General features: G+C 53.4%; 2 protein-coding genes across 15 annotated transcripts in view; one reads left to right on the plus strand and one right to left on the minus strand.

Moving 5' to 3' along the window:
• Positions 1 to 23,525, plus strand: part of ZFAND3 (zinc finger AN1-type containing 3) — a 378,840-nt gene that overhangs the window by 349,013 nt on the left and 6,302 nt on the right. For 2 of the 5 annotated variants that reach the window (XM_058432668.1, XM_032141222.2), the window contains one exon: positions 11,498 to 11,613. In XM_058432668.1, coding sequence (XP_058288651.1) covers positions 11,498 to 11,613 — 116 coding nt within the window. The other 3 variants (XM_032141223.2, XM_058432669.1, XM_058432670.1) reach the window with 3 other exon arrangements.
• The window catches only part of BTBD9 (BTB domain containing 9), a 495,597-nt gene continuing 484,882 nt past the window's right edge, over positions 12,811 to 23,525 (minus strand). For 7 of the 10 annotated variants that reach the window (XM_032141217.2, XM_058432661.1, XM_058432663.1 and 4 more), the window contains 3 exons: positions 19,379 to 19,475; positions 17,968 to 18,143; positions 12,811 to 14,809 (listed from right to left, as the gene is read on the minus strand). In XM_032141217.2, coding sequence (XP_031997108.1) covers positions 14,531 to 14,809; positions 17,968 to 18,143; positions 19,379 to 19,475 — 552 coding nt within the window. In that variant the 3' untranslated portion in view covers positions 12,811 to 14,530. Of the gene's footprint in view, positions 14,810 to 17,941; positions 19,476 to 23,525 lie in introns of those variants that run through there. The other 3 variants (XM_058432665.1, XM_058432666.1, XM_032141219.2) reach the window with 3 other exon arrangements.

Raw genomic sequence — 23,525 nt, forward strand, 5'->3', positions numbered from 1 at the left:
ATAAGCTTTTTGATGTGCTGCTGGATTCGGTTTGCCAGTATTTTATTGAGGATTTTTGCATCAATGTTCATCAAGGATATTGGTCTGAAATTCTCTTTTTTGGTTATGTCTCTGCCAGGCTTTGGTATCAGGACGATACTGGCCTCATAAAATGTGTTAGGGAGGATTCCCTCTTTTTCTGTCGGTTGGAATAGTTTCAGAAGGAATGGTACCAGTTCCTCTTTGTACCTCTGGTAGAATTCAGCTGTGAATCCATCAGGTCCTGGACTCTTTTTGGTTGGTAAGCTATTGATTATTGCCACAATTTCAGAACCTGCTATTGGTCTATTCAGAGATTCAACTGCTTCCTGATTTAGTCTTGGGAGGGTGTATGTGTCGAGGAATTTATCCATTTCTTCTAGATTTTCTAGTTTATTTGCATAGTGGTGTTTGTAGTATTCTCTGATGGTAGATTGTATTTCTGTGGGATCGGTGGTGATATCCCCTTTTTCATGTTTTATTGCATCTATTTGATTCTTCTCTCTTTTCTTCTTTATTAGTCTTGCTAGTGGTTTATCAATTTTGTTGATCTTTTCAAAAAACCAGCTCCTGGATTCATTAATTTTTTGAAGGGTTTTTTGTGTCTCTGTTTCCTTCAGTTCTGCTCTGATTTTAGTTACTTCTAGCATTCTGCTAGCTTTTGAATGTGTTTGCTCTTGCTTTTCTAGTTCTTTTAATTGTGATGTTAGGGTGTCAATTTTGGATCATTCCTGCTTTCTCTTGTGGGCATTTAGTGCTATAAATTTCCCGCTACACACTGCTTTGAACATGTCCCAGAGATTCTGGTATGTTGTGTCTTTGTTCTCGTTGGTTTCAAAGAACATCTTTATTTCTGCCTTCATTTCATTATGTACCCAATAGTCATTCAGGAGCAGGTTGTTCAGTTTCCATGTAGTTGAGCGGTTTTGAGTGAGTTTCTTAATCCTGAGTTCTAGTTTGATTGCACTGTGGTCTGAGAGACAGTTTGTTATAATTTCTGTTCTTTTACATTTGCTGAGGAGAGCTTTACTTCCAACTATGTGGTCAATTTTGGAATAGGTGTGGTGTGGTGCTGAAAAAAATGTATATTCTGTTGATTTGGGGTGGAGAGTTCTGTAGATGTCTATTAGGTCCACTTTGTGCAGAGCTGAGTTCAATTCCTGGATATCCTTGTTAACTTTCTGTCTCGTTGATCTGTCTAATGTTGACAGTGGGGTGTTAAAATCTCCCAGTGTTATTGTGTGGGAGTTTAAGTCCCTTTGTAGGTCACTCAGGACTTGCTTTATAAATCTGGGTGCTCCTGTGTTGGGTGCATATATATTTAGGAAAGTTAGCTCTTCTTGTTGAGTTGATCCCTTTACCATTATGCAGTGGCCTTCTTTGTCTCTTTTGATCTTTGTTGGTTTAAAGTCTATTTTATCAGAGACTAGGATTGCAACCCCTGCCTTTTTTTGTTTTCCATTTGCTTGATAGATCTTCCTCCATCCCTTTATTTTGAGTCTATGTGTGTCTCTGCATGTGAGATGGGTTTCCTGAATACAGCACACTGATGGGTCCTGACTCCTTATCCAGTTTGCCAGTCTGTGTCTTTTAATTGGAGCATTTAGCCCATTTACATTTAAAGTTAATATTGTTATGTGTGAATCTGATCCTGTCATTATGATGTTAGTTGGTTATTTTGCTCGTAAGTTGATGCAGTTTCTTCCTAGCCTCGATGGTCTTTACAATTTGGCATGTTTTTGCAGGGGCTGGTACCAGTTGTTCCTTTCCATGCTTAGTGCTTCCTTCAGGAGCTCTTTTAGGTCAGGCCTGGTGGTGACAATATCACTCAGCGTTTGCTTGTCTGTAAAGTATTTTATTTCTCCTTCACTTATGAAGCTTAGTTTGGCGGGATAGGAAATTCTGGGTTGAAAATTCTTTTCTTTAAGAATGTTGAATATCGGCCCCCACTCTCTTCTGGCTTGTAGAGTTTCTGCTGAGAGATCAGCTGTTAGTCTGATGGGCTTCCCTTTGTGGGTAACCCGACCTTTCTCTCTGGCCGCCCTTAACATTTTTTCCTTCATTTCAACTTTGGTGAATCTGACAATTATGTGTCTTGGAGTTGCTCTTCTCGAGGAGTATCTTTGTGGCGTTCTCTGTATTTCCTGAATCTGAATGTTGGCCTGCCTTGCTAGATTGGGGAATTTCTCCTGGATAATATCTTGCAGAGTGTTTTCCAACTTGGTTCCATTCTCCCCATCATTTTCAGGTACACCATTCAGACGTAGGTTTGGTCTTTTCACATAGTCCCAAATTTCTTGGAGGCTTTGTTCATTTCTTTTTATTCTTTTTTCTCTAAACTTCCCTTCTCGCTTCATTTCATTCATTTCATCTTCCATCAGCGATACCCTTTCTTCTAGTTGATCGCATCTGCTACTGAGGCTTCTGCAATCTTCGCGTAGTTCTCGAAACTTGGCTTTCAGCTCCATCAGCTCCTTTAAGCCCTTCTCTCCATTGGTTATTCTAGTTATCCATTCTTCTAATTTTTTTTCAAAGTTTTTAACTTCTTTGCTATTGTTTTGAATTTCCTCCCGTAGCTCAGAGAGTAGTTTGATCGTCTGAAGCCTTCTTCTCTCAACTCGTCAAATTCATCCTCCATCCAGCTTTGTTCCGTTGCTGGTGAGGAACTGCGTTCCTTTGGAGGAGGAGAGGTGCTCTGCTTTTTAGAGTTTCCAGTTTTTGTGCTTTGTTTTTTCCCCATCTTTGTGGTTTTATCTACTTTTGGTCTTTGATGATGGTGATGTACAGATGGGTTTTTGGTGTGGATGTCCTTTCTGTTTGTTAGTTTTCCTTCTACCAGACAGGACCCTCAGCTGCAGGTCTGTTGGAGTTTACTAGAGGTCCACTCCAGACCCTGTTTGGCTGGGTGTCAGCAGCGGTGGCTGCAGAACAGCAGATTTTCGTGAGACCACAAATTCAGCTGTCTGATAGTTCCTCTGGAAGTTTTGTCTCAGAGGAGTACCCGGCCGAGTGAGGTGTCAGTCTGTCCCCACTGGGGGGGTGCCTCCCAGTTAGGCTGCTCAGGGGTGAGGGACCCACTTTAGGAGGCAGTCTGTCTGTTCTCAGATCTCCAGCTGCGTGCTGGGAGAACCACTACTCTCTTCAAAGCTGTCAGTCAGACAGGGACATTTAAGTCTGTGGAGGTTCCTGCTGACTTTTTGTCTGTGCCCTGCCCCCAGAGGTGGAGCCTACAGAGGCAGGCAGGCCTCCTTGAGCTGTGGTGGGCTCCACCCAGTTTGAGCTTCCTGGCTGCTTTGTTTACCTAAGCAAGCCTCGGCAAGGGCGGGCACGCCCCTCCCCCGGCCTTGCTGCCGCCTTGCAGCTTGATCTCAGACTGCTGTGCTAGCAATCAGGGAGACTCCGTGGGCACAGGACCCTCCGAGCCAGGTGCGGGACACAATCTCCTAGTGTGCCGTTTTCCAGGCCCGTTGGAAAAGTGCAGTATTAGGGTGGGACTGACCCGATATTCCAGGTGCCGTCCATTACCCCTTTCTTTGACTAGGAAAGGGAACTCCCTGACCCCTTGCGCTTCCCAAGTGAGGCAATGCCTCGCCCTGCTTTGGCTCGCGCACAGTGCGCTTCACCGACTGTCCTGCACCCACTGTTTGGCACTCCCTAGTGAGATGAAACCGGTACCTCAAGCAGAAATGCAGAAATCACCCATCTTCTGTGTTGCTCAGGCTGGGAGCTGGAGACCGGAGCTGTTCCTATTCGGCCATCTTGGCTCCACCCCGCGTTGATCGTCCGTGTCCTTCTTAAGGTGGACGCTACTGCACCTTATGATGCAACACACATTCTTGCCCACCCCTCTGTCAGTGGGCACTGGGGTTGCTTCCATGTTGTAGTTATTGTGAATGAGGCTGCTGTGGACGTCGGTGTACAAATGAGATACACAGTTTCGAGTCACCTGCATACAGCTAGTATTTAAAGCCACAAGCTGGGCCAAGGACACCAAAGAAGGGAGTGTAAATGTAGAAAAGACAGATGGAGGCTGTGCCTGGGGATGCCATCCAGGGAGACGGAGGAACCTGCAGAGGAGACCTAGAAGGAGCTGCCAGCAAAGCAGGAAGAGACAGAAAGACGGGAGTCCCAGAAGCCAGGCGGGGAAAGGAGCATTTCGAGGAGCAGGGAGTGGCCACTTCTGTGAGCTGCTGCTGCTGCCCAGGCACCAACCGTTCCGGCGCTGGGGACCAATTCCTGGGGAGGGAGACTGGAAAGCTTGCCCAGCTGGACCTCTTCTTCAAGCAGCTTTGCTACAATGGAAGCAAATGGGCAGGAGAGTGGATGTGGGGGCGAGGAAGTTTATTTTTGAATAAGGAGAAGTTGCTGCAGGTTTTTATGCTGTTGGAATGATCCCGTAGCGAGGGAGAAATTTGGGATCGATGCCCATGATGGGGTGTAGAGTGCAGGGTGGCAGGTGTGGGCACAGGGCAGGCAAGCGGGGGTGGGATCCTTCTGCTCTGCATTCTCACGGACATACAGAACAGGGTCGCGAGGAGTGAGTGTGGTTGGGTGAGGGGGTAGCAACCGTTTGGTGGGGCACTAGCATGGATTTACCGGGAGACAGAGCCTTAGCTTGAGGCCCCTCACTCGTGATTGGGCCTCAGCAATGTGTTTGCATGTTCCCAAGATTTTATAAAATTTGCAAAAGTGAGATACTTTAACTGCAGTTGGTTAAAACCGTTCCCTCCTTCCATTCTAACTTCCCTTCCTTCACACTTCCTCTTCTGTTGGGTGATGTTGAGGCCACATGGTACTTTTGGGTTCTGGCTAAGGGTAAGAAGAATTAGGGACACGATTCGTTTGAGGTTAGTGGGATATATTTGTGCGGTTCACAGTCACTTCTGCATTTAGTAGGTCATTGCCAGTCATCCTGGGGTAGGGCTGGCTTCAAGAACATGCTTCTTGTCCGCTGCCTGACACCTGGTGTCGTAACCGGAAGGAGCAAGGCCACAGTTGTATTGTGATAGGAACGTGTCCTACGGGACCTGGAACAGGGAGTACAGGTTGTGGAGGAGAGATGAGGCTTGATATGTGTGGAGCCGGAAGTCTGTGGAAAATTCTTACCGCCAGCAGGTGTGTGGAAGTAAACCAGGAAGACTTGATTCTCATCAATACCTGCTCGATACAGACATTCGCTCTTGTCAGGAACACGCTCGACAATGCCACACAATCGGAAGCCACCACACTCCTGTCAGAGCATCAAAGATGAGTTTAGGAATGCTGGGGGTGTTCTAGAATCTTACAGCTCAGATAGGAAAGAAACTTGGTAACAGTTGCCCCACATTTGACGACAGTTCTAAAAATTTACATGACTATGCCAATAAGAGTTGTGAAGATGACAGAAACTTCCCTAAAGTATCAATAATTCAAGACAGAGATTAACCGTGCTCGAGGAAAGATTGAGGAATCTTTCTATTCCTACATGATATGACAAGATCATTATCATGGGAAAGAGTGATGAAAGAGGACACAGCCAAGCAATGTAGGAACAAAGTGTGACAGGTGTGTCACCACCAGTGAGGGTGAACTGCAGACATCTGGGTATTTGTCGACTTTAAAATGTGTAATTTGTTGTGAGTTCTTTTCCCATTTTGTACCTAATTTGGGAGTCAGAATTTTTACTCTTTTTCTTAAAGGGGGGCTCCCAAACTGTATAAACTTCCGGCCCCGTGTAACCTGGGGGAGGCTCAGAGCGCCACCCCTGCGGGGCACAGGTCTTTCGCTGTGTCCCAGGACCCTGAGAGGCAGCGCAGTTGGGTCCGCTGACAATACTGTCCTGACGAAGGGGCAGCGTGCTGATGTCTCTTCTGGTATAAGCTCCTTGTCTTGTGACAAGATGACACGTTGAGTGGCACTGGTCAGAGAGCGAATGAGAATCGTCGTGGAGATGTCGTGATTGTTAAACACGTTCTTTCCCTCAAGTCTGGCGCTCCTCCCGTGGAAAGGCGGAGCCTCTCCCCTTGGACACGGGCAGGAGCGCGTGTGGCGGAGATGACCTTCCTGGCATGGGGCCACATCTGAAAGTCACGTGAGAAGACCCATCGGGCGCTCTCAGGCGACATAAGCCTTGGGAACAGGGGCTGACGCGCAAGAAGCCTGGCCATTCACATCAGAAGGTTGGCGATAATCAAGAGTGGAAAGTGCCAGCGAGGATGTGGAGAGGCTGGAATGCTTGTGTGTCACTGGCGGGAACGTAAAACGGTGCGGCCGCTGTGGTAGACCCTCTGCTGGCTTGTCAAAAACTCCAACAGGGAATTACCACGTGACCCAGCAATGCCACTGCCAGGCACACACTCGAGAGAGCTGAAAGCTGGGACTCACACAAGCCCCCCCATGTTCCAGGCAGCCCTGTTCATGACAACCCAAAGTAGACACAACCCAAGTGTCCGTCAGGCGGCGGAAGGATACACAAGGCCTGGTGCAGCCCCGCGGTTCAGCCATAAACGAAGGAAAGTGCTGACCCGAGCGGCAGCCCGGGGTGAATCTTGGAAACAATCTGCAAAGTGAAAGGAGCCAGCCAGGAAGGCGAACGTGTGGTTCCGTGTACATGCAACAGCAGGGTGGGCAGCGCGGCAGAGACAGCAGGTGGGCCGGCACCAGGAGTTGGGGGAGGAGAGGATAAGAGCAACTGCCCAATGGGTGTGGGGTTCCGATCCGGGAAGTGGTGATTGCACAACACCGTGATGTGCCAGATGCCACCGAATTGTTCATTTCAAATGGTGAATTTTACGTTCTGTGAATTTCACCTCAATTAAAGAAGAAAAATATTGCTCCTTTGAAGCCTCCATGCTGAAGAGACCATGTGGCGAGACCAGACGGAGACAGTGGTGCCCAGGTGCCCAGCTGTGCACCAGCTGCACCCATGGCCAGTGAGCAAGGCTCCAGATGGCCCACCTCAACCTTTGGGCTGACCTGGTGGTGCCAAGCGGAGCAGATAGGAGCCGTCCCTGCCAAGCCCTGGCCAAACTACAGGTTCCCCAGCAAAACAAATGTTGTTTTAGGCCACCAAGTCCCGCAGGAGTGTTTCTGCGGTGTCAGAGGACTTGCACGGAGCTCTCGGCCCCACAGCGTCATGGGTTGAGAGTGGGCGCAGTCAGCCAGGTTCCAGAGGGTGTTGCTGGGCCTCCCAGGTGGCTGTGCCAGGTGAGGATGGGACTAGAGAGCGGTGTGGGGACCAGATAGGGGAGAGGGCCCTCCTGAGGCGCCTGTCATGAGCAGGGACAAAGGGTGTGACATCAGCAGTCCTGGTAGACTCAAGGCAGGAAGTGCGGGTAGGGCAGCGGACAGCAGGAGGAGGGAGAGTTCTGGCACCTTCCATGAGGCCCTCAAAGGAAGACCTGCCCCTTCCAGGCCTCGCGGTTCCCACTCCACTTGGTCAGCTCTGGCAGCAGGGAAGGGAGCCTGGGGCCTGGAGTCAGGATGCGGGTCTGGGCCAGATGAGCCTCTCACAGGCTGGGAGAGCTCTAACGGGGCCCCGGCCTCTCACTCCCCAGCTGGTGAATGTGGAAGGTTCCACAATCTCAGACCCTGGCCTGGTGGCTCTCAGCCGTGACTGCCTTTAGAATCACCCGCCGAGTTTTTAAACATTTCCATGTCCGAATCCACCCAAGACCAAAACCAAGTCAGTCTCTGGGGTGGCCGGCCAGGGGTGGCTCCTCACAAAGTGCTGCAGGCAATTCCAGGGTGCAGCCAGATCAAAGCCACCACCCTAATGCAGCCTCGCTGCTGCCCTGCCGCACAAAGGCACGAAAGCCTGAATCTGGAACCTTGTGACACACTCATTCTCCAACTGGAGCGCCCCAGTGTGCAGATGGAGCGAGTCCTGGGTGGATTTTCTCAGAAATGGCTTCCCATTTTTTTCCCCTTAAACTTGCAAGGCCCATGGAAGCTGGGCAATGGTGTGTGATGGAGGACATCGGACTTGCCCCACATGATGTAATTGTCTTCCGTGGGTGCTTGGTGCTTTTCACAGGCCCCTGGGCACCTCCCTCCAGGCAGGGCCCTGGGGCACACCTCTGGCCTCCAGCAGCTCTGAGGGGAAACTCGGGTTTGCCAGGAGCAGCAGCCACTACCTTCCTGCATCCTTGTCTCTTAGTGATCTGCTGCCCCAGGAAGGCCGTTGGTGACAGGTGGTCATCAGCGCATCACCGGGAATGGCACAAATACGGCAGACGTCTTACCACGTCTGTGCCTCGCTCCCACTGGCCCAGCGGTCAGGAGTGGCCAGGCTGCCACTTCCCTCTTGCGTTTCTGTCCCCTCAACCCCTGCAGGCTCCTGAGCTGCCCCTGCCCACTTCAGGGCATCTGAGCAGTGCCCTTGGCCCTCGGTCACATCTGCAGTGTCGTCATCGGGATGGGCGCTTGTGGTCCCATGGAAGGGCCTCCCGGCTTGGGCCTGTCGCCCTGTACCCAGCGCTGCTGCCCCTCAGACTTCCCTGGGTATCTCCCCAACAGCTTCTGGAGGCCAGCAGGGTGCTCCAGGGCCCTGCCCACTCCCAAAGGACCAGGCCCCTAGAGGTGGAGGTGTTGGGGGGAAGGTGACTCCAGATACTCTGAGGAGCCCACGTTTCCAAAGGGGACCCAGAAAAGACAGGAGACACAGCCGGGAGGAATGCCCAGGAGTGGAGTGGACGGAGGCGCCTGAGGGTGAAATGCAGTGTTAGGACTATGTTGTAATAAAAATGCAGGCAGAAAGGGCCACTGGTGTAGACCCAGAGAATGTTAACATCATCAGAACGGCTGGCGTCTTTCTCTCTCTCACACACACACTCACCACCTCCCCAAACCCCCGCCCCAGGCTCATTTAACCCTCACAGTCCCAAAAGGTGCTACTGTTAGCTCCACTGGACAGATGAGAAAACCAAGGCTGCTGACCAGGTGCAGGGAAGGAAGGAAGCCGCATGGCGTTCTTTACCTTGGAGCAGGTGGGACCTGCCCTGGCGGAGGCGCACCACTCTGAATTGCTCGTGGGTCTGAGGACTGGGTTCGACATGGAAACGTCCAGTCCAGCCTGCCTGGGGCTTTGGGTCACCCTCTGTCTCTTGGCTTCCACCATTTCCTGGGCTGCTGGCACCTTCTTGTTTTCCATTCTGGTTTTTTTTTTTTTCTTTTTAAACGATTGGTCTTCTTGGTCATTGCTTATGATGGGGAGAAGGGGGTGTAACGTGCTTATCTTTTGCACACATTCCATTTTAGTCAAGACTGTCAACCTGCCCTCCAAACTGGCAGTCTGCCACCTGGAATTCAAAGTCCAAGATCTTTAAAATTAAACTAGGTGAAACAGGTAGAATGTTCTGGAAGTTCTGAGGTCTCAGCTAGGTGAGAAGACAGTGAAATGTGGAGCCACTTGAGAAGAGGCTGTCCTTCCATGTCCTGGGACAGTGAATCCCGGTATGGAATACGCAGGGTGGCTACGGGGCACTGGTGGGAAATCCTGTCAATGGAAGAAGTGCTAAGACTCTAGAGGTGGGCAAAGGGTGTCTTTAGAGTCTGTCGTCAGTCCCTACCAAAATGAAAGACCTCAGAAAAGGAAAATGGGGTGCCAGACCCCACACAGGAGCTTATAATGAGCCTCAGGGACTGTCCCAAACTCCAAAAACCATGTGAGCACCTACCAGAGCCAGATGCTGCCCGTGGGCCTGGCCGGCCCTCAGCCTCCTCTTGCTTGAGCCCACCCTGCCTTGGGCTGCATTGCCAGCTGTGGGGACAGCCTCGGAGCCCTCAGCTTCCTTCGCTGTCCCCTTTCGCCTCCCCAGGCTCCAGCTGCTTGGCTGCCCAGGGCTCAACCTGGGACCAGCCCCTCTGCCTGGTCCCCTCCTCTAGGCTCTTGGTTCTAAACACTGGAGACGCTGGTGACCCCCAACCCCTCCCTCTAGCCGGGACCTCACCCGTCCCCGGGCAGGAAGTGCAGGTAGGGCTGTGGACGGCAGAAGGAGGGACAGTTCTGGCACCTTCCATGAGGCCCTCATGGGTCTTCGCCGCTGACCGCGCATCTAGTCCAGCTGTCCTCAGAAGCGCTGGGTGGGTTGTCAGAATCAGAACCAAGGAAAGCACTTAAGAATGCCAGCAGCCCCTGAATCAGAACCTGTAGGGGCGGGCGGTGTAGACATGTCACTTGGTCAAGTTCCCAGGTGATTCTTACCCACCACACAATTTGGGAACTGTTCTAGTAGTCATCAAATAAAACAGACACATTACACCCTGAGCCAAACCAAAATTATCAGGTCATCCTGACTCGTTCTGGAGCCCAAATAATAAAATCTTAATGATTTCCTACAAACTGGGACTCCCAGTGTTGTTTTTTTTTTTTTTTTTTTTTTTTGAGACGGAGTCTCACTGTGTCACTAGGCTGGAGTGCAGTGGCACTATCTCGGCTCACTGCAACCTCCGATTCCCTGGTTCAAGGGATTTTCCTGCCTCAGCCTCCCTAGTAGCTGGGATTTACAGGCATGCACCACCACACCCAGCTAAATTTTTGTATTTTTAGTAGAGACGGGGTTTCACCATGTTAGCCAGGATGGTCTCGATCTCCTGACTTCGTGATCCACCCGCCTCGGCCTCCCAAAGTGCTGGGATTACAGGCGTGAGTCACCGCACCCGGCCCGACTCTGGCGTTAAAACGGTTTGACTCTGCTGATGTCTGAAGACAAGGCGTGATCCTCTGGCTTGGGATAATGTGAGGAAGTTGGTGTTTTTCCATCACAGACTAGTGTGAACTTTAATTTGTGTCATTTTCTTTACTTGTTGAGGTTTGTGTTTGCGGTTTCTAAGTCTGGCTCCCTGACCTCTCCGGTAAACCCAGCATGTCCGAAACTGACCACCTCCAAGCGGCTCCTCCGCAGCCTTGCAAGTCCGGAAAGGGCAATCCCATCTGGGGGTCAGCCTTGCCTCTGCTTCTTCTCTCAGGCTGTGCGTGCAGCAATCCTGCGGGGGACCCCCAGGACGGCAGAGCCCTCCACCTCCCTCCCCCACCCGCACAGCAGAGCCCTCCACCTCCCTCCCCCACCCGCACAGCAGAGCCCTCCACCTCCCAGCCCCCCGCACAGCAGAGCCCTCCACCTCCCCCCTCTGCACAGCAGAGCCTCCACCTCCCCGTGCACAGCAGAGCCCTCCACCTCGCCCGCTCACCCCCGACTACTGCCATCCTCCATCCTCCCCACCCCCGCCGTCCCCCAGTGCACTCTCCAGGCAGCGGCCTGGTGAGCCTGTCCCAGTGTGAAACCGACCAGGGCCTCCTGTGCTCAGAACTTTCCACGGGCTCCCACCTCAGAGACAAGCCCAACTTTCCATAAGGATCCATGAGGCCTCCTCACCCCGGCCCGCCACCCCTCCCCCTCCTCCCCCACACCAGCCAGGAGGCATCGAGCCTTCTTCCCCTGGCCCCCTCCTCCTGGAAGTCTCCCCCAGAGGGCCACGACTCTTGTTCCCCACCCCTCAGGGCTTTACTCAGCTGTCACCTTCTCTGGAAGCCTCCCTGGGCCACGGACTTCAACATGCACGCCCAGCCAGGCGTCTTCTCCCTCTGCACATGCGCTGGTGTCTGCTGCCTGGAAGGTGAGGCAGGGCAGGAGGGGCAGCCTCCCTGCTCCATCCCCAGCACTTGGGAGGCGGGCGGCATGTGGGGGGGTAGGGGGGATGCTGTGGCCTGTGGCCTGGGCGGGGCGGTGGCAGGACAAAGCCCAGTGCTCTCTGGATTGGGTTTTGTCTCGTTCAACACTCACGTCAGCCAATTATTGGCAACAAGTTGTCAGTTCTGGAAGATCGAAGCTAGGTGGGTGTGCTCCCAAAAAGATGCCTGCATCGTTTGGAAATGGAGCACCTGACTTGGAGCCCCAGTGCTCGGCCAAAGCCACCAGATGGAAGTTAACCAAAAACATGGAGAGTCCCTAGTTTAGGTTCCAAGAAAAAATTCCACTGAGAGGAGCAGACCCCTGCCTGGTTTCCACGTGACAACAGCTCAGGAGGAGGCCAGGGCTCTAGGTGGTCGGGGTCCCTCAACCCCTCATGTTCAGCGCATGGCGCCTCGGGCCCCACATGCACCAGCAGAGTTGCTGAAGACTCAGGCCCAGTTGTGGGGTCACAGAGGAGAGGGCACTGGATCCCAGACAGCAGGGCCTGCAACGTTGAGTTCACACACCCAGGACTCAGGGTTGGGGCCAGGGAGAGTGGCAGCGCCTGCTCACTGGTTCCCTTCCCCGTGTCTCCCCTGGGAAGCAAGATAAATGGGGGAAGTTGCTACCAAATACTCATGGGCTCGTCAGGTAGAAGAAGCAAGACATGAGGAAGAAAGCAGTTGGGGCTAAGCTCAGAGCAGGAGAAATGACAAGGGAAGGGGACTGGGTTCAAGGTGGTATTTACTAACCCCCCAAAAATGGCACCGAATAGGCCATGGGGCGGGGTGGAGAGGGCGTCACAGGAAGTAGGAGGGAGCTGGACAGCCCCTCCACCCTGAGGGAAGGCCCTCAAGAGCTGGTGACAGTGCTGGCCCGAATCTGTCCAATCCGCCTGCGCTGCCACCCCGGAGCAAGCCCGCCTCTCTGTGCCTGCTTTGCTCCGGGGCTGTCTGCCTCCCTCCACGAGGCAGAGGAAGCGAGCAGGGGCCTGGGTGGACACCCGAGTGCCTGGGCCTGCGAGAGGGCCGGATGGCAGTGTCCACGTGAGGGCACTGGGGCAGAGGGGCTGACCCTGGCCTGGGCCCCCTGCTTGTCCCTGGGCACTGAGAGGGGTTGCTGCAGAGAGTGACGACTCGAATACAGCACAAGTCACCACTTTATTTCTAAGAGAAAACCTGCATTTTCACACACATGGACTCCTCAGGGGTTTTGAACACAGGGTTTGTACGTCTGCCCGCTTAGGTTGCTCTGCAAAATGAGGAAGAAGCTGCATCGTGCTCACAAATAATACACATTGCACACAGCAGCACAGCCTTTTGGGCATCTTTGGAGTTTTAGACGGAGCTTCTGGAGTCACAGAGCCATTCCCAAGCCAGGCCTGGCATGGTCCTTGCCCTTGCATCAGAATGGCCTGGGAGGTACACACATCTGTACAGGCCCAGAAACCCCAAAGGCTGGGGGCTCTTGTTCTCTGGTGAATCCGGATTCGAGACAGGCTTCGCAAAAGCAGCTCTTGGGCCGAGCTCCAGGCCTAGCCCTGAGGACCCCTGGCCTCCTGGAGCCCCTCCAGAGGCTGCCTGGCCAGTCTCTCGCTTCTCCAGGCACTGGGGGGTGGGGAAGGGTGGCCTGAGGGACGTAAGGACCAGGGAGAGTGTGATTGATGGAGAGATTCCTCGCTGTTCTTCCGAGGGGGTGCAGCCTCTCTGAAGGTCACTGTGGAGGGCGCCCCAAGGCCTGAAGCGCCTTGGGGAAAGGTCAGGCCCCCCAGACCTGAAAGCTTTGCTCCAGTTTCCCCCAGCCTGGGCGGCCGGGCTGTGCTCCCTGCGGTCCTTACTGGCAGCACCCTGCCCTGCTGACCCCGGAAGCAGCTGATTGAGGGGCCTGGGAAGACCCCATGGCCTCCAGCAGGTCTCAGAATGACTCCTGTAGTGGCTAGGACTAGGGCACTGGCCGCACCCTCAGGCCCGGGTGGGAGATGTGGGCTGGGGGTAAACCCAGGAACTTAGGACTAGCAGTAGCCATCAGGGGCTGTGGTCCAGGAGCAGCCGCCAGGGCAGCACCGGGAGGCAAAGGCCCTGAGGAAGACGAGCTGGTGCCGTCCCCTCCCAATTCCGCTCAGATGAGCACCCTCGCCTTCCTGGGACATAAACCTCTGGGGCTCACTTGGTGGGGAGCAGACAATTTGGCAGCAGACATATGGACTAATATCAACGTCTCCAGCGACCCAGGGCCTGGTCCCTGCCCTGAAGGCTGCTCAGCCCCTCCGGCCCACGTCCCGCCTCGTGACGCCTCCTTTGCACCAGGGCCAGGGCCTCTGCTTTGGTGCCATCCCCCTAGTGGAGTGGAGTGACCGTCCACTGGCTTTCAAAGGCGGCACTCCTCAGCTGTCAAAGCTGCAGTGACAGCCTCGGGGAGGCTGAGGGGGCTCTGTCAAGCAGGGGACACTAGTGGGGACAGGTGTGTAGCTCCTGGCTGCGGGGCCGCCTTCACCCTCCCCGCTCAGGGCTATAAATACGACGCAAATGGTAAATGCTCCCAGACATTTATCATAAATTACAGGCGGATGACTGTGAGTCTCAGGCCATGAGGCCTCTTGGGGAATATTTCAGTTCTTTAAAAAAAAGAAGACACCAAGCCGATGGAGCAGGAGGGCCGTTCAGCCTGGCTTCTGACTGGAAGCTTGTTGGGTGCAGCAGACTGGCGTGGGAGAGGCCGGGGTGCTGGGTGGGTCGGAGCCTGGGCCAGGGAGCACCATGACCAGTGGTGGTCACAGAGGAAGTGAACAATGACGTGGGCCCAGGTCGGAAGCAGCCAGAGCCAGATGAAGGGCACCTGGCCCCTTCTGCGAGGCTGGAGCATTATGCCAGGAACAGGTGTGCCCTGTACACTTTTTTAAGTGAGTAAAGAGAACAGTGATTTTCAAACAATGGTGTGGCGGGTGGGGAGCTCTTCCACGCACCTGTCCGCTGCCTGTGCATGAGCCCAGCAGAAAGTCCTCGCTGGAAGGCCGTGGGGCTTGGGGCCGGCACTGTGCAAAGGATGGGTGAGCATGCTGTCCCTCGGAGCATCCTCAGTGGTGCAGCCAAGAGCCAGGAAGGGCACAGCCTCTTCCCTCCTCCCTGATGGAAGCCAGAGACCTACCAGAAACAAAGACCTGCTGGCTCCACCCCTCCTCCCTCCGCCTCTCGCCTCTGCAACTGCTCTTTCCTCCAAGCAGACCTTTTCCGCCTCCTTCACCATTCACTCTGCAAATGACCAGGGCCTCCAAATCCTGTCCAGCCCCAGGTATGACTGGGTCCGTGTCAGCGAGAGAGATGGGGGCATTCCAGTTGTCCTGCATGCTGTTTAAACCTTTCCCTTCCCTCTCTTCTGGAAACTCTGAGCAAACACCAGGCACTAGGACAACTTCTAATTTAATATTATAATAATAAAAGCCACGGTGGCACAGAACCATGAACTGCACTTTAAATTCCTAACTGAACTCCTGCCGGGGCTGTTGTCAGTATAGACATGCAGAATCAATGGCTGCAGCTGCGAAAATAAATGCAGCATGCCCACCTCAGCCGCGGCATCGCTGCAGACCTGCCCTGCCCGGCCCGCGCCCGACCCGGGCATCGCTCAGAGGAGCTGGTCACCACATAGAAGGCAAGATTAAAATAATAACACCGACAAGCAAGCACTAATGAGGAAAAACTCCTGGAAGGAGGCAAATTTAATTTTCTTTTCCTCTTTGACACCTTTCTTCCCTGTCCAAAGGGAGGTTCTTAATTGAAGTCTGTGAGGGGAGCGCTCCGTCTCTTTATTACCAAGTGGCCTCAGTACACAGAACGCTCGCTTTTTATTGTAGATTATACCTTCCTTTTCCCCCTTGGCTCTGGAAAGGATAAGTGATTACAATTTTGTTATCTTCTAAATTAAAAAGAAGGTGAAGTTGACTGGGCTGGAGCCGGCTGCACAGCAGTTTGACAACTGGGGTGACAGCATAACTACTGGGCAATTTTTTGCACGGTTCAAAAGCTTTTTTTCTCTTTTTTGCCAAGGAATCAGTTTAACAAACATCCTACTCTTGCTGAAAATAATTTCTTTTCCCAACTCTTCTAGGAATAAAACACTTTTAATATATTTGTCAGGAATCGACACTTCATTTAATAGGATGTAAAAAGTGACAATTGAAAGAGCAATTGAGAAGAGTCCCACATCCATCGTGGCTCGTGCTTCTAACTAAAATCAAAAGAATGAAAGAAAAAGCACTGAGAAAATGGTAAAACGGGGTGTGTGTGTGTGTGTGTGTGTGTGAGGGAGAGACGGTGGGGGCAGGGGGGCAGTTCATAGCTGCTTCAAGTCCGAAGTGCTCTCACAGCGGCTCCTGTGAGACTGCCCTGCTGGGTGCTGGCTGCAGGGACACAGCTGCTGTCCGGCACACATCCTACCTGCCCTATACTCTCAGTCCACCCCAAATGACCCTCTCCAGAGCTGCCGGAAGGTGACTTTGAAGGCTTTTTTCCCCAAAAGCTCCAATGAAGTTGCCTTTCTACTCTCCAAAAAAAAAAAATCACGATGAAAAGTGAAGGGTGGGGGTGCTGGCCACCTCCCATTTCTTTGCCTGGGTGGTGGTGACCACGGCGCTCTTGCGTCCTTTCCTTTCCATTGGTTACTGAGGACCATTGCCCTCATGGGCCCGGGCCCAGGCCACAGGCACCCACCCGTCAGCCTCACCTGCCACCTCTCTTCATGTTGGCTTGTTGCCCCTGGGGCTGGCCTGGGCATGGGGGAGCTTGTCTCCCCGACCAGGGGCTTGACCATGTCTCCTTCACAACCCCCACTCCCCGCGGACGCAGCTGAGGGCTCTGTGGTACCCAGGAACCCTCCCAGCCACGTGCCAGCCCATCCCATCATCAGCACTTGCTTTTAGCTTCAAGTGTTTAGGTTGCTTTGGTCCAGGTGGCCCAGGGGAGAAGTGCTCTGTAGGACCAGCCAGGCTCTGGGGAATTCCAGGCTGCCCGGGGACTTTCTGGTAGCCGCTCACTAGTCCCTGTTCCCTGGAGATGAGGGCCTTGCCCTGGTGTGTGGTGTGACACACCTTGACTTGGCCTCCAGGCCCAGCTGGACACACGAAAAGAGTTCCTGCCCCAGTTGGAAGGTCCCTCGGGGAAGGGCAGTACCCCTCCAGCCTGGCAAAGGAGGTGAACCCCAGCCCCGTGTCCTTCTGGAGTCCAGGGCAGACTCCCAGCAAAGCGAGGGGAGGCGAGCTGGCAGCGCAGCTGTGAGGGAATGAGACTTTGCCCTCAGTCCTCACCAATGACATCTACTGTTAGTGCCACCCCATCTTCCCCGTACTTCTCTTTATCTGATGATAAGGGGCATCTTTAAAGTGCTGGAAGACAGGAGGGACAGAGATCTGGAAGGGCATGCCCCAAAGGAAAGAACCGCCACAGGCCAGGGAGCTGCAGATGTGGGTCTAGGGCCGAGGCTTTGCAGCATATTCCTTTTCAGATGCGAGGCTGAGCTGCCAAGCTGCTATCTAGTTCCCGGAGCACAGGAGGGCTCTGCGTGCTCTGCGGGCAGGGGACTGGAGGGTTGCAGATGCAGGGCTGGGCAGCTCCTCCAGCCCCCCACCCCTTCCCAAGGTCAGCAGCATGCTGCTCCAGGCCAGGGGCCTCTGGACAGGCGATGCCCATGTTTAAAAAGAAGCACGTGAATAGCTCTTTCAAAATGTTTGAACTCTGCCCTTGATACGACTATCTGGCTCCTCTGTCCCCATCTGGGTAGAAAACACACTGGGGAAGGAACTGTGAGTGCGCAGGAGCTCTCTGGCTAATTGGCAACCCGGGGCTGGAGGCTGAGTCAGCAACCATGCTGGAGGGGCCTCCACTGTGAGTGGGCGCCCACCGTTCCTTACAGGAGCCTCCTCCCATTATGAAATGCCTGGCATCCCAGGGGTGTTCCGCTCACCCACACAACAGGGAAGTGGCAGAGATCAGAGCTGAGGGGATAGGAAGCAGCTCAGCCCTGCAGCTGGAGCTACCGGGGAGGGTGGAGAGCTGTAGACCCTGGCTGCTCCCCAGGAACCTGTCCGCCCTGCCCCGGTGGCCCTCTGATGTCTGCCATCCTGTGTTCACACGGAAAGACAGTCTTCCAATTTAATCATGCAGTTCAATGCTACCCTACTATTTCCATATGGACAAATCACTCAAAACCAAGTTAAACCAGGAGGAAGCAGCTGACCCGCTGGCTCTTTCTAGAGCGCAGCTGATATGTCTTTGACGCACCTGAAAGGAAACTCCCATGCCCTCACCTTCCTCTGATCAGGGATGCAGGTTGGCGCCGAGGACCCAAGGACTGTGGTGCTGCTTGCGTGCCATGCCGTCCTGGGGAGACTACCAGGCTGATGCTGATGGCGACAGAGGCCGGAGCTCTGGGCACAGCAGAGGGGCAGGCAACGATGTGCGCAGTTACCCAGGGCAGGCAGCACTGGAATGGAAATCACTAAGTCAGAGACGGAGCCAGATCAAGCCACCATCGTCAGATGAGGCCCTTTCGATGAGGATTAGGAGAAAAGCTTCTTAGAACTGCTATTTTTCAATCCCCAGTTGAGTACTGTAGTGTGGGGGAAGCACGGAGTACCAGTTCTGTGTTCCTGACGCTGATGGGCAGGTGGCTGCCTCTCCAATGCTGCGCTAAACACAACTGGAGGGGCAGCTAAGCCACGGCAGTCCCCAGCAGGTTCGGCCACGCCAGAACTCTGGATATGTTTATCTACGTGAACTTCTGAACAGTGAATTAGCAGCAGGCATAGTAACTATTTCCTTGTCAGCCTCCCAAGCTTAAAGGCTGGATCCATGTCAGGAATGACAGGTGAATAACTCAGCCACATGAGTGACTATTAACTCCAGTGTCCACAGGTTGATTTGCTCGTGTGCACTTATGGAACTTCCTCTGTGGCCCAAGTGCCAGGATGAGCTGCATCCGTGTCTCATTTAGGAGACATGCATGATGGGTCTCTGTCCCCCTAAGCGGAACCGTTCAAAACCAAGGAAGGAAAATTATAGCATCAAAAGGGATTAAAACTAGTGATTCGCTGTTTGAGCATTTCAAATAGATCCGGAACACCTATGATTCACTGAATGGAGAATAACTAAAAGAAATAAAAAATCATTTAGTTGCCAGGGCAATGTATTCCAGCAGAATGATCACTCTGTGGAGGCCCATTCCTAAAGGGTGCCTCCAGGTAGCAAAGGCCTGATGCTTTCTCCTCCGCCTCGCGTGCCATTTTTGTATTCCAACACAGGCCTGTCTGTGACTTCCTCCTGTTCCCTGCGCTTGGGCTAGATTAGAGAGGTAGGGTGTTAATGGTGGACTTGATGAAGATTGAAGACCCATTTTTCTCCCCCTTGAGACCAGCCTAATTTGGACAAATTGAGAAGAACAAAGCAGCCCCTTTCTGTCCTTGGGAGAAAACCTGTTCGGTGTCTGCTTTTGCAGCTAGGTCAGCTCCTCCCTGGAAAGGGGCAGGGGTGGGGGCAAACAAAGACCCCCTGCTCAAGGAGGAGACCGTTTCCTGCCGTCGCCCGAGCCCACCAAGTCACACCAGGCCCGCTGCCTCCTTTATTGGTGCTGCCGGTTGGGGGAACGTGAGTTGGAGCCTGGGCTGGAGGGTAGTGAGCTGCCACTGGGCGCCCGCAGCGCATGGGAGTCGAGCTGCTGACCGGCCAGGCTGGTGTCCCCTGTCCCCGATTCCTCGCTATTTTCCTCCTTCTGGCTGCTCTGCTGCTCTGGACACTCAAAGTGGACACAGTGGAACACCTGGGAGAGAAAAGGAAAAGACCCCATGAGTGAAGGGTCAGCACACGGCCCTAGAGCTGCTGCGAGTCGGGATACTGCCCTGCCCAGCTTCGGGGGCTACCACGAGGGCGTTAGAGGAGGCCCTTCCCACTGCCTACACCTGCCCCGGCACAGACACCTGATGGCAACTAGCATGCTGTAAATACATTTTGATCAGTCAGGATGAAAGGAAATGAGCCAGTGGCCCAAAAGGTCAGAAACCATGACACGCTTCCTACAAAATGTTCACACTGGATTACTCCGTTTTTGCTAACCTTTGTCTAATGGGCTCTTTTTTCTTTTTTAATTAATTTTTGTATTTGGCAGTTGGGTTACAAGTCAGCAGGAGTTGACTGTGGTGGTGGTGGTTCAATTCTGTGAGGTTGTGGAAAGCAGGTCTGCAGATAACGTCCACCGTCTGTGTGGCATCTGCGTGGGTTGTCTCTGGGTACTCTGGTTTTCTCCCGCGTCCCAAAGCTGTGCATTTGAGGTTCATTGGTGTGTCTGCAGGGTCCCAGTCTGAGTGCGTGTGAATGTGTGTGAGCGTGCCCTGCAATGGGACGGTGTCCTGTCCTGAGCTGGTTCCTGAGGCATAATTCTCCTGGCCCTGCAGTGGTTGAGCACAGACCCTGCTAAGCAGCTGTGCTGGGGAGTGGACTTCAACCTCATGTGGCTCGAGCCAGCCTGGAACAAACGCCGCCAATGTGTAGAAGCCCAGCCACCTGGCCGACAGTCACCCTCTAGGAGCTGAGAAGAGTTTGCATACCTGACAGCAGGTCAGCCTGGAAGCACCATGAGCTCTGTGCCAACACCATGCCAGCACGGTGCAGACAGGGCACAGCACCAAGCTCAGCGCCCCTCAAGCAAGGGTGAGCCATGGCCCTGACCTGGAGAGTAGACAACGTGCTTCAGGGGGTCCTGACAGGCATGTGTGAGCTGTGGGGTGCAGGAGAGAAGGGCAGGGTGGGGGCTCTCGTTGCCACAGCACGAGCATGTGTGCACACACATACACACACCCTTCTACTGCAGAATCAAGTTCACAGAGACAAATGTAGTATCAACTGCAGAATTATATTGAAAATATAAATTCCACGCTTACCTCCCTGCATCACCGTTTTTTCCATATTCCCACTTCAATTCATTTATCGGCCACTGTTTTAAATTTCACATTTCCTCATATGAAGACTGAGACTGTGCCTTCCTGGTGTGTCCACTGTTTTGGAAGCTGCCATTTTCTCTTAGAGGGAGCTGATTTCTCTCCTTACAGGGCAGGGGCTTGCCTCCTGCAGACCCCTCACTGCCTCACGGCTGAAGCTGCCCCCACTTAGCCTATGTCTCTCTCTTTTTCCTTTCTTTCCTTCCTTCCTTTTTTATAAAATCTCCTTCTGTGGGTCCATCTGCAGGGCTTACCAGTCAACAACCGGAGGGGCTGGGTCCTAAGGGAAGGCCTTATGTGGAGATCTGAACACTATTTGGGCCATCAGCTCTGCCCTGGGCTAGGCTGGGTGAATCTGAGAATCATCCTCTAGGTGACAACCATTAATCCACTCCTCCATCAGCTTCACATTCTTGCAGCTTTTCAGTAACAACACCGCCCTGGGCACGTCGGCCACCCGTGGGTCACTTGCCTTATGAGGACTCCTCCTTCCACACCCAGGGATAGGTGAGGTCAGGCTCTGCGGGGCCAGGGCACGCCCTGAGAGTGCAGTCCTGGGTCTCAACACACCCCCCACTAAAGCTTCTCATAACCCAGCAAATACGCCTTCTCTTTTGCAATATGACCCAGAGCCATATTCTGTTCCCACGCCCACACGCAGGACTTTTCAGGACAGGCTGCGTTTTACTGCTCCTTCCCCCTGTTGACACGGGAGCTCTTTATCCGGCCCCACCATGTTCTTTAATCGGTTATTTGTGTAATCCCTGCTCTCCCTGCTCCGTCACTATCTCTGGAGGCTGCTCCCCAGAGCCTCAGGCTGACACTAATCCTGGAATTGACTTACATTTGTCCTACTCCTTATTACCGTTCTTCAAGCTCGCTCCTCTGCTATTGAATGGTTTTTCTCTCCTTTTGCTCTTGCAAGGTTCTCCACAGTCCTGTTAATTTCCAGGCCAGCTCTTCCCCCACCGGCCCCACAAGCCTTCAGGGTGCCTCCTGCTCCGTGGCCCACCCCGCAGCCTGCCTCCTTCTACTGATCTGTCAGCTCCGATCTGACTCAAGGACCAAGGTTTAGTCGTCCTTCTACCGGCTCGGGTTCTCGCACAAGAATAAACAAATCGATAAAAACCCTGGATTGAGAAATAAAGTTAAAAAAGACCTCAGAGTGGCCTAGTGCTATGGCTTGCTCTTCACAGCCGGCCTCTCACCGGACGAGGGATCAGGGCAGGTCTCTGCTCTGCACTGAGCCTGGGAAGAGATGCTGTCTGTGGTGAGCACGTGATGGACATTGCACGACCTGACCTGTGGGTGCCCTGGTTCTCATTGTTCTCATTTCCAGCTGCATTTGTCTCTTGTCTGACTTGCGCAGTGTTAAGGGCACAACTGTGTTTAGCCCATTAGCCAATTTGTTTTCAGATAATAATGCAAATGGCTGTTACCCACAACACACCTAACAAGACTGACAGCCGATCTCAACTGCTTCTGTGTTTCCCTGCGGATATTTCTCCTAAAGAAACTCCCAACTCTCTCTCCCTGACGCCACAGAGCTCGCGGCAGGCTCTGCCATCGAGTTAGGGGACCCTGGAAGCCCCTGGAAGCCCTAGGCCGTAACTGCCTGACTGAGCTCCCTGTGGCTCTGCAAGGAACTGGGGCCATCTCAGAGCTGCGTCCCCGTCTGTGGTCCCAGAATCCCAACAAAATGAAGTGCAGTTTCCCTGAGCTTCTCCACGAAGCCACGCAGGTGCTGCCAGATTCAAAGGCAATACACACGCAGGAGTCACCTGTATTAAACCACAAACTGTGTGGCGAAGATTCTAAGCGAAAAAGAGTGTTTTTCAAATGGATAGGCGGGTGAAGAGGCAGAGCCTGCCATGGGTGGGAGGGGGCAAGCTACAGGCGACAGGTGGGGAGGGAACAGCCTCTGCACACAAACAGAGCACAGGATGAGCGTCACATATGCAGCAGACATGGCCAGAGGATGACGCTGCACGCGTGAGCAGGGTCAGGAGGTACACACATACCACAAGCATGAAGCACCTCCTATGTGCCTGACTGGGCGAGGTCCCAGCTGCCCTCAGAGGGTGTACGGTCCAGTGAGGCCAGCAGACACATAAGCCAGGGAGAAGGAGCCCCAGGGACATAGAGGAGTGGGACCCAGCCAGGCAGGGAGTCAGGGAAGGCTTCCTGGGGGAGGAGACATCTGAGGTGAGTCTGGAAGGAAGAGGCAGCCAAGCTAGAGAGGATGGAGGAGGGGGGACTTGGTGTGGAAGGAAAACAGGAAGAACTACACAGGTTCTCAAGCCAAAGGGTGGTGACAGAGCAAGGAGAACCTGGGAGCAGCAGGGCGTGGGGTGGAGGGGTGGGGGCAGAGGCCACACCCAGTGGGACAGAGCCAGGGCCTGGCCTCAAGCTGGGCAGGGATCCTGATACTCTTGGACAAAGGAAGCTATTTATTTATTTATTTATTTATTTATTTATGAGACAGAGTCTTGCTCTGTCGCCAGGCTAAGGTGCAGGGGGGCTATCTCAGCTCACTGCAACCTCCGCCTCCCAGGTTCAAGCGATTCTCCTGCCTCAGCCTCCTAAGTAGCTGAGACTACAGGCACGTGCCACCACACCCAGCTAATTCTTGTATTTTAGTAGAGCCGGGGTTTCACCATGTTGGCCAGGATGGTCTCCATCTCTTGACCTCATGATCCGCCCACCTCAGCCTCCCAAAGTGCTGGGATTATAGGCGTGAGCTACCACGCCCAGCCTACGAGACTCTTTAAAAACTAATCTTTCTTAAACTAAAAAATCCTCAGTATTTTTGATGCAAAAATCCTCAACAAAATACTGGCAAACCGAATCCAGCAGCACATCAAAAAGCTTATCCA

This window comes from Hylobates moloch, unplaced genomic scaffold, assembly GCF_009828535.3.
Source record: "Hylobates moloch isolate HMO894 unplaced genomic scaffold, HMol_V3 SCAFFOLD_20, whole genome shotgun sequence".
Lineage (NCBI taxonomy): Eukaryota > Metazoa > Chordata > Mammalia > Primates > Hylobatidae > Hylobates > Hylobates moloch.